Consider the following 14,704-nt stretch of genomic DNA (forward strand, 5'->3'; position numbering starts at 1 on the left):
CTGAAGAAGAGCAGCGCCTTCATGCAGAGAAACTCCTGGGGCGTGATCTGAAGCCACCCGAACTCCTGAGAGAGGTGCCGCATCCTGACGCACTGGCTGTACATCCTGGACTTGTGCATGCGGTACCTGGTGGGCAGACACAGCGCTGCTGCGGAGGCTGCTGCGCTGCCGGCAACGCTCCTGCCGGGCCGAGCAACACGCAGCGCCGCGCGGCCCAGGGGAACGTGGTCAACACCCTGCGAATCCCACTGCCTGCAAAGGGGCGGCTGCCCGGGATTTGCTGGGATTTGCATTTGATCCACTCCTTTCCTGAAAATCACTGCCATGCCTCGCTAACCCGGGCTGTCCCAAAGGGATGCGAGATGTGACCGCAGTGCCCAAGCAGGTGTACGGTTGCTATTTCACTGCTTCTTTATTCCAAACCTTGCTACCCTAGTGTCAAGAAAACCTCCCTAAGGCTGAGCCCATGTCGGAGCACAACCATCAGGAACTAATCTCTTCCATTCGAAACAGCAAAGCAGTGTCGTGGCAATTACCCTCATACTGATCCGTAAAGGAACAGGGTTTTCTCTTCAAGGCCGTGACCGAGAAGAGCATTTTGGGATTACCCAGGAAGAACAAAAACATTTCCTACAGACCCTGTCTTTGTGTCAGCAACAACAGGAGATCACTGCAGCGACCACAGCACAGGGAGCCCCGGAGCACCTGGGAGGCTCCACACACACGTCAGGACACCCATGTTCTCCACCTCCCCTGCCCTTGTCCTTCTGCAGAGGCTGCAGCCCCAGCAGAGCAGGCCCTGACACCCCCTGCAGCTCCGGGGGATGGAGCGGAGGGAGCCGAGTGCCCGGGCACAGCCCTCTGCTTCCCGGGATTTCCCATTTTGGCTTCTCCAGCCGTGCAGCTGGGTCAGAACCGTGGTGTGTCTGCTCCTTAACTTCCAGCTGCAGAGGCGTCGTCCCGTGTCCCCCCAAGATAAAGCACCTCTCCCCCGCTCTTTCCCTTCGCTCACATGTTGTCTGCTCACGGCCACAGCCCTGTGGAGCTGAGAACAGGAAACCCTGGAAAAGGAGGCAGCTCCAGGTGAACTGCTCCTCCGGAGCTGGCAAGGGGAGTCTACGCAACAGCAGCTCGGAGGGAAGGGCGGGAAGGGCAGGAGCTCTGCAGCTCCTGGGCTGCTCCTGGCCCTGCTGCCGGGCTGCTCTACGGACCCAGCAGCACCCCTGGAGCTGGCCGGGTGAGCCCACAGCAGGTCGTTCCGCGTAGCCCGCGCGGCCGCCCGCAGCACCTTCCTCGCCGCCCCATTCCTCGCCCAGGACCCATGGGAGCCAAACATCATGTTGCCCCTGGGGAGTACTTACTCGTTGAAGACCAAATCTGGAGCAAAGTAGAGCATCCTGGAATTGACGTTGGTGAAAGATCTCCACCCCATGGCAAAAACCATAAGACCCATCCAAGAGTACTGGATTATGGACATCTGGTCGTCCACGTGCAGGTTACGGAACCCTGTAACAGAGACACAGCAAGGCTACAAACCCGCAGCGGGTCCAGCAGACACCAGGCGTGTGCCCAGGTGACACTGGCCCTGCAGCTGCACCACACCGTGCCCTGCACCCGCCGCTGGCACCGCTGCGGCGGCCCCGCACCGTTGGCACCCGGTGCTGCCGCATGGGGAGGAAGTCAGAGCACCCCAGAGCCCAAAGCTGCTCTGCACGTAGCGGAGGAGACAGAGAGCAGGCGACGGACAGCCAAGTCCTTGAGGGGAAAGGGATGCCGCGCTGCAGGTCTCCTCCTCCCGACGGCTCGAGGAATTTCACAAACAGCACTTGAGGATTTTGCAAGTCCCAGGGAGATGAACAAGCCAGGCTCTGGGACCCAACAGTCACAGAGGGCACAGCAGGACATAGTTCAGCGACTTCCAAAAGTCACAGCGAAACAGAGCAATTAAAGGTCCTAAGCATTTCCAGCACCAAGTTATTATTTAACGTCACTCATTTCCTACAGGTACTAATTACAAACTGGGAGTGAGGGCTGTGCCTCATCCTATACACTCGTAAAGCAAACTCTGAAGTCCCTGCTGCACAACATTTACATTTACAGTGTGAAATGGGCTGGAAAAAGCAAGAGAAACAAAGAGCTGAGGATAATCTGTTGCGTTGTGCAAACAACACAGCTGCAGGGGAGTGGGAGCCCCGGCGCAGTGCGAGCCCCTCCGCAGCTCCCTGCGCCAGGACAAAACCGGAGCCTTGGGAAGCAATTACCTCCCGTGGGTGAAATTCCAGCACTCGGTGAAATCTGCTGAGAAACTTCTGTTTTTGTCAACAGCTCAGGGCTTCACCAAAAGAAGGCAAATGGATTTTAATATATATAAAATGCTGAGAGTCATCACCATAAATACCCCAAAGCCTTGTCACAAAATGAGCATCTTTGGATTGTCTATCCTATACATAATACATATCACATTTATCTGTTGAATAATTAAATATCTCTGCCAAATTGCAAGCTAAAGAAAAGTATCAGTTCAGTTCAAACCAGTGTTTCCAGCTGACAGTTCACAGCTAAATCAGAGGCATGTTTATAATCCACACACAAACACACTCACAGTGTCCTTTGTGAGTGCACTTGAGGAAAAATTTCCGGATATTTGTAAGCAGCCAAATATAATCTGATTTACAAGAAAATTATGCGCTACATCAATCAAATTCAAAACAATTCTAACTCCTTCAGCGGATAATCATCAGTGTCTCCCTCTCACTTGGGAAGCTGTCAGCTCTGAACAAGCACAAGCCGCATTTTACTGCTGACTAAAATTACTCGAAGTTTGTACATTCTCCTTTCAGCTTTCATGTTACTGGACTGAAAAAATAAAAGCTCTGTGCAATGTCCCACTGAAGGTGTATTGGCAATTTTCCATTCTAAGGACTCCTGGCTGCCTACCGAGCACGCATTAACCTTCAGGCAGCCAGAGTGAAACCTGTTCACAGAACATTGCTACTGATTGGCACTGGGACAGATCAAAACCCCATAAATTAGTCCCACTCATTTCTAGGGCTCATCCTGGTTAGAATTTCATATTTAATTGCAGTACTATATGCAATAAAAATCCTTTACTACTTATCTAGTGAATCCAGCCAAAGAAGAATTCACTATCAGCTTTTCGACATATTTGTTGAAAGTTGCAGATAACCTTTTGCATGAGAATTGTACTTGCTCATTAGCTTGTAATTATGTTCATTAAAAAAATGTGAGCAAGCTTGACTAGTGTTTTAAGAAGTATTTGAAGGCAACAGTCTATGATTAAAGGACTTCTGAGCTCATTTTTCTGCTCATCTAACCAGGTTCCAGAATCGCAGAGGCTGACACTTCTAAGAGAGATCATTGATTTCACTTTTCAGTCCAAAATACCTTTAAGAAAAGGGTTCGAAAAGCAAGTGCCTATTACTCCCTGGAAATCTATCCCCCTCTGCAAGTACCTTAGAGATTCTATGAGCAAAATCAATGTAAAATAAAATAGATAAAAATCTAATGTCATAATATCTAGTTAAGCTTTTAGTATTGGCATAGTTTGAAGAGACCCAAATGATAACTCCTACATAGATAAGCCATAGCAAATTTAAAATTAATAAATGTTCCAATGATTTGAAAAAGCTGAAAGTATAACCATTTTCTTGCAAATAATTTTAAAGTAGCACAGTTTATAAACAGGTTCTTTATCTTCTCTCTTGGTGTGCAGCCTGCTTTGTCAGAATGACATATCCCTAGGAGGTCAGCAATTTAAAATCTCATGTGTTACCACAAAGTAACATTTCTAATATAAATGAATACTCCTTTTGTATTCTGGAAATTCTGTTGTCCAGACATGGAAAAAGAGTCACAGTTAATTGTATCCTTTCAGTTAAAGTGTGACTTACATATGCTATAAGGTAGCAAATTCCAAGCAGAAACCCAAGTAAACAAAATATCCTTAAAGCCCTAATTTACATGCAAAGGAGGCAGAGATTTTGCAGCACCTCTAATTACAGGAACACCTCCATTAATGAGACCTTAGTCACAGCGCACGTCTTGCACTGCCCCTTCACTGGGTGGCTGTGCAGCACAGAGACACCCAAGGTGTTTTTCCCCATATACTCACAATCCTTTTATTTTTACAGGCTTTTCCTAGCAGCTTCGGGAATGGACTGTAGAATTCTCATTTGCTGCCTTTTAGGCAATTTTTATAAAAGTGTGTTTGAAAGCTGATCTTTTGACAGCACATCTAAGTTAATGTCTCAGCTGAATTTCTCTAATTGGCACACTGTAACTCCCAGCACCTGCACTGAATCAGATGTATGTTATGGATTTAAATTAAATAGGTTTTTCAATTCCGTCCTGCATTAGCTCTCTGGAAAAGCCGTGGCTACTGATCTTTCCAGGAGACCATGACTTGGATCTAACTGGGCCATGGGTTCCCATGGGCATTTTCTCCCCACGACAAATGCCAGCCCTGCTCCTCGCCAGCCCTGCGTGACTCCCTGGTAAGATCTTTGGCTGTCCTACACTTGAAAAAGCCTCTGTTCTTTCTATAGATCATGGGAGAATCTTTTAGGACTAACCAAAAAAATTCAAAGCAATGAAATTCAGTTATTTGAGCTTGTTTCAGACACGGACCGCCCCTCACAGCAGCCAAGTTTCTCTTCATGGGTCTCTTCTCTTCAGGCACTGCCGGTGACAACTGGTTATTCCTGCCTTGGAAAATACCATGACAGTAGCTGACTGCAGGTTCGTTATTACTGCTGTTAAACACCTGGCCCTCTGCACGTGCATAACGGCTCCCGCTTCGGAGGACAAGTCCAGGGGCTGGGGACAGATGGCACCACCTCCACACAGCCCAGGGAAACCTGGCTGGCATAAGCATTCCTCCTCTCTGGCCACTGTATTTTGTCTTTTCAGAGGGCGAGTGACTACTCAAACACAAAACAGCAGCGTCACTTTTCCCTGGATGACCTCACTGTCATGAGGCCCGGCCGGTCCTCCGGCCGCGCGTGACTGCTGCAAGCGTCGCCACACGGTAGGGCCGTGTCTGCCGAGCGCGTCACGCAGCACCAGGCCTTTGGAGGCAGGGGGTCGGGTTTAGTACAGAAGAGCAAAACAAGGTTGTAAGGAACAGAAACGTTTTTCAAAGCACTTTCAGGTTCCCATTAACACTACTCAGCTCCGTAACCTCGGCCCTCCGCGGTGCGGCGGGTCTGGTGGCGTCGCAAAGTGCTCTCGGAAGAAATCCCCGTGTCCGACATAGGTGAGCCAGCGCAGAAGGTGCCTGGTTTCACAAGCTGCCCAAAGCTCTTTTTACTCAAGAACTTAAGGAACAGGGCTTTTAAAATGACAGTGCTTTAGGGCTGTTTAAACCGACAGTCCTCCTGGGCACCTTTACCTCTGTACAGACTGCAAAGTTTGGGAAAGCAAAAGCTCTGCCTACAGCTCATCACCAGGGCTGAAGTAGAAAACCTTATTTTCCTGTTTCCTCCTTTGATCCTATCATTTGCTTTCTCTGGCACTTCATCAAGAGGAGGAGCAGGTATCACCTCCATGCCGCCGTCTCAGGGTGCTGGCAGGAGGGCTGGGTCCCACTGCCCTTACTGTGATCTTGATGCTTGTAACTCATTTAGTCAGTGGGCAGAGGAGGAATCACAATGGACACGGTAACCCAGCCTCAGTACTAAAAAAGACTGTCTGTAATGGCATGTATCTGTGATGGGGATGTTCTCACTTATATCGCTGATAACAATTCCCACTTGGAAACTCTCCAGTCCTAATATACCCCCAGATCACAACTTTGAATTCATTATAAATACATTCCATCAGCCTGTAGTGCAAGATCAGCTGACTGCCAAAGAAAAAAGCAGTATCCTGGGGATTTTGTATCTCTCTTTTGCTATTCAGAGATTAACAGGACTGATCTCAAAGAGGAAGACCTCCGCTGCCCCTCGCACGTCCCGAGGGAGCACTGAGTCTTGCAGCCTTGACTTGGCTGCAGAGGAGACAACAACCCCTTCCATGCCAGGGTGACCGAGACGAGGAGCTGAGCCTTGGCACTGCTGGATCTCTGCAGGTTTCCCAAGTCATCCATCGCATGGGAGACACCCCGAGGGGCAGAGCTCTAAATGAAGGCTTGGCTAACGAGGATGCCTTCTTGGCCAGCAATGTGGGTCCCTCCAAGCAGATCCAAAGGTCCTTAGCTTCTCACTGGCTCTAGACCAAGGCTAGAGATGCTAGACCAAGGCTAAAGTCTGCCCAAAATGAAGTGAGATTATCTTTCAGTTTCAGCATCTTAGGTTAGACGGTCTCATCAGCCCAGTCCTCTCCAGGGGCTCTAAAATGGGAGTTTTCCTTCAGGATAAGCCTGCTCCCAAGTTGCCCACAGGTCTCAGAGGCCCAGGGAGGGTGAGCAGGTAGGGGAGGCACTTAATCTTGACTTTCCAGAAACCTAGTAATTTCTCTAGAAATTACTTTTATTTTTTGGTTTTCTTTTTTCCTGATTTTTTTAACCTTCCCAGAAAAGGACAGGCTGGCTAATCATACCTCTTCTGAGGATAAACTCTCAGAGATACTAAATAAAGACATTTAATACACTCTTTTCTCTTAGGTGTGTCTGACCCAGGACAACTTCAACTGCAAAACCTCAGGAGGGGCAACCTTAGAGGAGGAGAAAAGGGGAAGTGGTTCTCAAAGAGAAAATAAAAGAGCTCATATAGGAATTTCAGAATTAGAGTATAGGAAGACAACAAACCACAAAGGTCACAGGAGTTTCCCCAACAACAACAACAAAAGACCTAAGCAAAAAAGAAAATCTCACCTCCCTCTCTTCTAAGTAGAACAAAAAATGTAGGAAATGGTATTTAAGTATTTATATATAAAGAGGGAACCTACTGGGGAATTCTACAAGGAAAGAGGAACCTGAAAGGGGACAGACAAAATCACGAAGCCAAGAGCAACAGAGAGAGGAAAAAGATCCTTGCTCGGAGCACCCAGAGGGTCGCACGGTCCGGGCGGCAGCTGGGGGAGACGCTCCGGTAGCTCCCCAGGATGAGCACGAGCACCCCATGACAGCCCGGGCACACGTTAGTGCCAGCTGCCACCCGCGCCAGCCACGACCATCACCGCCGGAACGGGCCACACGGCGAACTGCGGAATGTGTCGCACAGAAACACGTCTGCAAAGTGGGTCACCGCGTACGGTACGAAACCTGCCCAATCCTCTAGTGTGGATTTCAGCAAAAATCATCCTCATATTTTAGCGGCTGAAATGCACCTATTGCAATCGTGTAACTTTAGCGAGGGTCCACAGAGACTCCTTATCCCGTCTCCCTGCAAATAAGCAGCACTGAAGAAGCAGACAGCATTTTGGATGGAAGGATATATAGTAAATAGAGGTAAAGAAAAGGGAAAAAAAGAAAATGAGTTTATAGAAGGATTAATAAAACTTAAATATGGAAAAGCAGGTCAAGAAATGAGGATGGAATTAGCTCCTTTGAATAAATGCCCGTTTGAAAGAGGCAATGTTAGAGGTCTCAGGTCAAACAGCAGTTGCAAAGGAGTTTTCTTGTCATTCCCAGCTCAGGCAGGAACCTCCAAGTCCCTGAGGCTGTGCAGATAGGAAGAGCAGGTGATATGGAGATGTTTGGACAGTTTTGCTGCTGTGATCGGGTGCAAAGCAATGGGGCACGTGCATCATGGCCTTGGGGAGTGTTTCAGGAAAATGCTTTTACTGCAATTACATACACAGATGTAACCACTTAATAACAAATGGGCTCACATATCTTTGTCAAGACATCCTTAAAGTAACTGTATAAGAACTAATTGACTTCAGATTCTAAGGACAGAAACTTTTGCTGAGTTGCCAGACAGCCCAATTAAGCTTTGCAGCAATTCAAACCCAAGCCTTAGAGACGTGCAGCTTCATCTCCTGAATTTCACTTTGTGAAACCTCATGCGTTTGATTCACCTAGCGAAATCACTCTTTCCTCCAGGAGGAGGAATTGAACCTATGCTATAAGTGCAAACATGAGTTCTACGACCTCATGATGTCCATAATGGGGTGTGCAGGGGGCTCTCAGAAGGCGATGGGAAAGAGGGGGAATTGGTGAATTTGCTCTCACCTGGCAAGGCCTTTGCCCACTTCACCACATAGACCAGCTGCCTCTCTCCCAGCTCATTCAGGCTGGTCAGCAGGTTGGAGAAGGAGTCGGGCTGGCTGTTGTCGTGGCCAGCACACACCACGCCGGGCTCGATGGCTTCCAGGACGTTGAGGAAGATGGGCTGGCACTCGTACCCATCGATGTGGGTCATCACCATCTTGGGGGCTTGCTCCTCTGCGGGGCTGGACGAGCCGCCTGCCTCGGAATCATCCTGGATCTTCAGGTTGCCCAGCTTCTTAAGCTTGCGGGCTGTGGAAAACAACACATCTTAGCACAACATTTAAAAATGAAGTTGGCTTCCAGCTCCACCACTTACATTTACAATGAAAGCAAAACTGATGAAGAGCAGCAGCTACTCACTATACACAGACATTACATAAGGAGAAAAGGGGGCACACACTACCCGAGGATATTCAGAGGGTCATTAGTCTTATAGGGAAAAAAACCCCAAGCATAATTTACATTCTCAGCAGTGACTGGATGCAGCTATGTGCAACTCATAAGAGGAAGGATTGGGAAGAGGAAAGGTATAGTGATTCACATAACTGCTCACATGTGTTTAGAAAGGAAAGCCACCCATGCGTAAACTCTGCATCTGATCACGCTCTGCAAAAATCCTCATTGCACTTTAATGCGATAAGCTGGAGAGCTCCACTTGGCACCAGACTCAGGGCACATGGGACAGGCACCCGTCCTCACCTTGCTGCAGCCACTGAAATGCTTTTGACCTCCCCAGTTCAGCGTAAGAGCAGGAAACGGGCTGCACCCAAGAGCAAGCTCCTAGGTGGGCAATGGCCTTCTCTCTGCATGGGACTCCTCCTGCCCCAACTCTTGTGCAGCCAGGTATGTCCAGCTGCATTACTGCTCTACAAACTTATTATGAAAGATATATTTAAAAGGTTGGTAGGTGCTTCCACGGCTCTTTTCCAGGTATCTTCCCAGTCAACCCATGAAAGATGATGTGAGAAGTGGTAGACTTGGTCTCTTGGTCAGCTTCCAGAGGAAGCAAGGACAGAAGACTTCAGGGGTTCAGACTGCAGTGAGCAAATGAAGGTGCCCACCTCACCGCAGAGAGCAGTCTCTCCTGGGGATACACCTGTTCCTCAATCACAAATACCCTCTGGCCAACAGAACACACCAGGAGCGTCACAAGCACAACGGCCAATTTCTCGTAGAGTTCCTGTTTACCTAATTTGATACCTATGTGACAACGTTCAGCAAAGCAGGAGTTGGCAGGCTACAGTAGATATTACTGCTTTCATCCTTAATAGGCTCCAAAACCCCCTAATTAATTAAAGAAAAAAGCTGATCGTTTAATTCAAGCAAAGAATATAACATCAAGCCCATTGTCCTTGGGGTTTTGGCTCCTACATTGCATGATACTTATCTGAAATTTCCTTTCAGCTGTAATTAGAAAAATAAGCAGTGAAACATAAAAATGTCAAGCTAAAGTGCAGCTCTGTAAATCAATTCAAAACACTGCTCTTTAAGTAATGTACTTTGGATGATCTACTGTAAGTGTAATTAAGGCAGGCTGCTCTATAAAAGAAGGAGGAGAAAACAGTAATAAAAATAAAAGAGCAACAGGAAAACAAGGCCATATGCAGTGAGACATACTTCAGCAATTCTTTGTGTGGGTCACAGGCCAAAGCGAAAACAAGAGCCTCTCCTCTCGGACTCCAGCTCGCACATCCATCAGCAGCTCTGGCAAGCCCCGCTCCGCGCCGCAACCTTGAGATTCCCGTGCGCAGCGCGATCTCCGGGGCAGGCGGCACAGCCGGGCCCCGCAAGCTGCAACTCGTCTTTGTTTTGGACAAGCGACGTGCAAAGGCACCAGATGAGTCCTCGCTTCTAAAAACCGACTGCTAATGGAGGAAGGAGGCGTCAGGCTAGCTCCGTCTGAGGTGAAAGCCACGTTCCGTAGCCTTTGGTTTAAATGCTAAAATGTTTTCAATTGAGTTCTCTAGGGCCAAAGGAAATTCCATGAAGCAAGAAAAAAACAGGCTCGCCTGAGTTTACAGCCATAAACCACTGCACCAGGAGGCAGTGAAGCCAGACAGGAACTCAGAGGAGCTTTACGTCTGAGCTTTACAGGAGCAGTTGTTCCACAGATCATTGAAATACTGGTGCTATTAGCTGGAGGAAAGCTTCAGAGGTGAAGATTAGATTACACTAAGTATAAAAATCTATAGCTTTTAGGAGGACTTCTCTAGGTTGTAAAACTGTTGTAGTTAATCTGTTCCAAAATTCAGCTGTTGAAATAGCCCACCTGGCCTTACTGGAATCTTACTTCACACTTATTTCAAATTGAAAAATATTGGGCTCCGGATAGATGTTCTCACAAACACAGCTCCCAAGACAACAATTCTCCCATAGCAAAGACAAGCACGTTTACCTTAATTTTGCTTCTCTTCTGCAAAAGCCCTGCTGATGGCAGCTACTGCTCAGCCCTTGACTGGGAACAAAGGCACCTGGAACCAAGACCTAGCACGTCGATGCAGGGAGGAGCTGGTTTGTTCTACGTATCTCCAAAATACTCTGACACCATCGCAGACCCCAGTGTGGGACTCATCTCTTCTAATTTCACTGACTCCCTTGATAACCGTGGACAGAAACAGATGTTTGCAATGGATCTGCTCTTAAGGGAGACACCCATTGCTCTCAGTTCCAGGAGGAGCTAAGCGAGGTGAAAGTCTAGACCTGGGATGTCTGAACTAAGGAGGGATGAGTCCCAGCAGGTGGGACTGAAAACAAGAAAAAAAATCAGTCTGTTTTTGCTGTTACTAGAGAAAAAAAATCGTTCAGGAAGCCTCATAACAATGACAAATGCACTGCGACCGCAATCTGCACATGCAATGCATTTGAAATCCTGTTTTATTCTTGGTTTAGCAGGTATTCTTTTTGCATTTGGAAAAAGCCCAGACAATGTAATATACTATGATATCACGATAAAATATTCAGCACTGCAAAAGCCACTAGGGAGCACGTTACAGAGCAATTGCAGCAATTATACACGTTTTAAGCAGCTTAGCGTGGATGACTTTCAGCCAGCAGTTTCTGAAGAATTGGTCTAGGAATGCTCTGGGCTACTGATAGTGATTTTTAACAAGTCTGCAAACTCTGAGAAGTTCTAGGAAACTGGAATAAAACTACTTTTGTATTCAAAATTACAAAGAGCCTTTGTCAACTGTAGGCATGTCAGTCTGATTTCAGCTTCAGGCAAAATGACTGAAAAGCTGAAACAGGGCTTGACTTATTCTGCTCTTCAAATTATTTGTTAACTTGAATCAACATTCAGTTTGCTGAAAACAGAACCTATCAAGCTACTTTTCTTTTTGGCATGATAATTTTAATTGACAAAAATAATAGTGCTAGCATAGTAATCTGACTCAGTTTGCATATGAGTCAAAAAAACAGAACATAAAATGATACTGCTGAATAGAAATGATCTTCTATCAACTGGCCAATGCCTCTTGAATGTAACTATAAATATTGAAACATTATCAAACAGGTTTGGTTCTTATGAGGGCTGCTCTCGGCCCTGTGCTTTCGAACATTTATATTAATTCAAAAAGAAAATTAAATATTTCGACGAATGAAGTCTGTAGGGCAATACTAAGATGGGAATACAATAATGAAAGGAAAGAACTAGTCATGATGAGACTGATCAGGGTCTGCTGCTATGCTCAGGCTCCTCTAACACACTGCATTTCATTGTAAACAGGTACATGCAGCACCTTAAACTGTGAGCTGTATACTGAGAAGGATAAGCTCCATCCTACGAAGCCTGAATTCTCAGAAAAGTTGGTGGTAAACACAACCCTGAGCTGGCAGCGTGAGTCAGAGGCTGCAGGACTAGCAGGATCCCCGGTGACAGCAAGGAGAACACGGAGCTGGAGCATCTCGGTGCAGCTCTGAGCACCAATGCTGCTCACAAGGGAACAGGGGGCTGGGTCACACCGCCAGGGAGATGTTGGCAAACTGCAGAAGTCATAATAATAAAGACAAGAAAAAGCCCTTTGGAGCAAGGAAGAATTTAATTTAGTGGCTGTGGAGGAGAAGGCAAAGGGGTTATTTTAGTCACAGCCTACACAGACTCTCTGGGGAAACAGGAATTCATTAGGGTAGCTTTTGAATCTAGGAAGTAGAGTAGTAATGATGATCCAGTTGGTGGAAATCAAGGACTGACAAGATGAAAAACAAGAGCCAACTATTGCAGCAGTGGAAGTTATTAAGCACTGCAGCAGCCCGGCAAAAAGTGTGTTAGATTCTCCAGCGCTGGAAACTTTCGCATCAATATCACTTGTTTTTGTAAGACACAAGCTCTCTTTTAACCACAATGGACTTGAGTTAGGAATATGTATAGGTATGACTCACGTCCTGGGCTGCCGAGGGATCTACACCGTTACTGCTGTAGTCTTCTAGCCTGACAAGCAACGAGTCCTGCATGTTTGGGAGTGCTGCAATTAGGCAGCAGGTTCACAGGCAAAGCTGTTGGCTGAGGAGCGAAGTCCAACATTAACCAGTTGGGAATCCAGACCATTGGCATACATACGTTTAGTCTGCAGAACTGGAATGGTGTATGGGATGCTACACTATACCGTATGCATGCTAAGAATAAAATGCACTGGGGGCAAACAAACAGCAGGTGCCTTAAATCCAGAGCTGTGCAGCTGAGCACTGGTGGGCGCTGAGGGATGTGCGTGTCCCCACTGGGACAGGATGACGGTGGCTGGGTGCGAGTGTGCACAGTGACAAGGTCAATGCACATCTGGACTGAAATGCATCGGAGAACCATGCAGATACCTCAGCCTGCAACAGGAAGGGGTCCTGCAGGACAGGGAGGAAAAAGCACTAGCAGAACCAAGCAAGGGAAAGCAGTATTACCCTTTTCTAAATGTTTTTCCTCTCTTTGGCTTTATAGGGTTGATCAGGAGAGAAGATTCCGTTTAATGGATTTCAGCTTTCAGGTCAGAGTGATCTCAATCAATAATGAAGTGCTTCGAAATATTGCCATTCTGTGCCAAAGCAGAGTCCTAAATAAGGCTTCAGTATGTCACCTCCTCCTACCACTGACCGTCCTCAGAGCCGGCTCTGCTGCTCACAGTCAGCCCTATTCTCCCTCCAAGTGACTGGCAATTAACAGGCAGTTAAGACCAAGTGGCTGGAGCCTGGAAGCCTTTGCGAAGGCTGTGCCTCTGCTGTGGGAGAAATAGCTGTGGAGACACTCATAGCATGCATGTTTTTAACAATTACTTTTAAACCAACATTAAAAACAAATGCAAAACAGACCAAGCAGAACAGGTCAGGGTGACCCAAAGAGCTTAAGGAAAAAAAAAAAAAAAAAAAAAAAGGAGAGGGGGTGGAATCAGTATTAGCATTTTGTCAGTGTGTCCTACAGAAGGGTTGCATTGATGGATGTCTGCTTTTATTTAAGGAAACTTTACCACGAAAAATAAGGACGTGCTTGTCTTGGATAGGATTACAAAGAGCCCTTTGGTTGGTTGAGGATGGTGGAGCTGGGTTTGATTCCTCCTCTCTGCCCTTTCCAGCCCCAAAGAGCCCAGGAATCACATAAGCAATGCAGGGACAGCGCTGCCACAGTGACACTGCGAGGCTGACCATGAAGTGCTGAAGCTTTCCTGGAGAAGTCCTCACTTCCAGGAGACCCAGAGTTACAGAGCATCGCCAGGAGCCATAAAAACAAGAAAACAAACAAACGAACCAAAAAAACCCCAAACCCAAAAGCAAATTTCACCATGAACTCCAGCAAGAATGAAGGCATTCAGGCAGGAAGGCTCCAAGAGCCAGGATGTCTCCAGGAAAACAGCCTCCTTCCTCATGCCCAACTCGACATGGGACTAGATGGCAGGAGGTCGAACCAGATCCTGCAGGAAGGATGGAGGGACGCTCCCTGGCTAACACTAGTGAGCAGGCGGACAGCCTTAGCCCATCACCGGACCCCTTCCTACCACTCAAATGCAGGAAACCCTTGGCACAAGCACTGCAAAGCTCGTGTGGGACAGGACAGGACAGAGACTTGCGGCAAGGAGGGCAGAGGTTGTACAGCAGCAAGTCCACGTGCAGCAGCCACCATGGACTGACTGCACAACGCAGCCGGCCACCAGGGCTTGGCAGCCTCTTCTGCTCACAACTTCACCTACACATGGCATTTTAGCTCCATCCCGCCGCCAGGCTACTCGCCCCCACGTACCGATGCTCCCTGGCTTGGCACAAGTCACTCACACACAAAAGGGGCTGGTTTTAGGATGCTCTCTATGAGCTTGTTCTCTCTGCCCTAACTGGGGAGAGCAGAAACTCCACGTCCCCGCGTCTCCCTGCTGCCCAGCCCCGAGCTGCCTCCGCTCTCCCAGATTTCCTGCCTGCAAAGCAGGTGGCACAAGCAGGTTGGAGCCTGCTCCGCTCCACGCGGGAGATCGTTGCGCCTGAGCGGTGAGAATTGCTCAGGGGAAATAAAACTGAAGTCATTGCTCCTGGAGGAGCAGTAAAACGGAACCTCTCTAGCCACAA

General features: G+C 47.7%; 1 protein-coding gene across 1 annotated transcript in view; it reads right to left on the reverse strand.

The window, feature by feature from the left end:
• Positions 1-5: 5 nt before the first annotated feature.
• The window catches only part of LOC148594164 (androgen receptor-like), a gene marked incomplete at its 3' end in the record, with an annotated part of 35,766 nt that continues 21,067 nt past the window's right edge, over positions 6-14,704 (reverse strand). The window contains exons 4-6 of the mRNA XM_088527622.1: positions 8,135-8,422; positions 1,362-1,506; positions 6-126 (exon numbers count right to left, since the gene is read on the reverse strand). Of these exons, the coding sequence (XP_088383748.1) occupies positions 6-126; positions 1,362-1,506; positions 8,135-8,422 (554 nt within the window). The remainder of the gene's footprint in view (positions 127-1,361; positions 1,507-8,134; positions 8,423-14,704) is intronic.

This window comes from Tinamus guttatus, unplaced genomic scaffold (genome assembly GCF_059628265.1).
Source record: "Tinamus guttatus ecotype Peru unplaced genomic scaffold, ASM5962826v1 Tinamus_guttatus_pri_ptg000287l, whole genome shotgun sequence".
Classification (NCBI taxonomy): Eukaryota; Metazoa; Chordata; class Aves; order Tinamiformes; family Tinamidae; genus Tinamus; species Tinamus guttatus.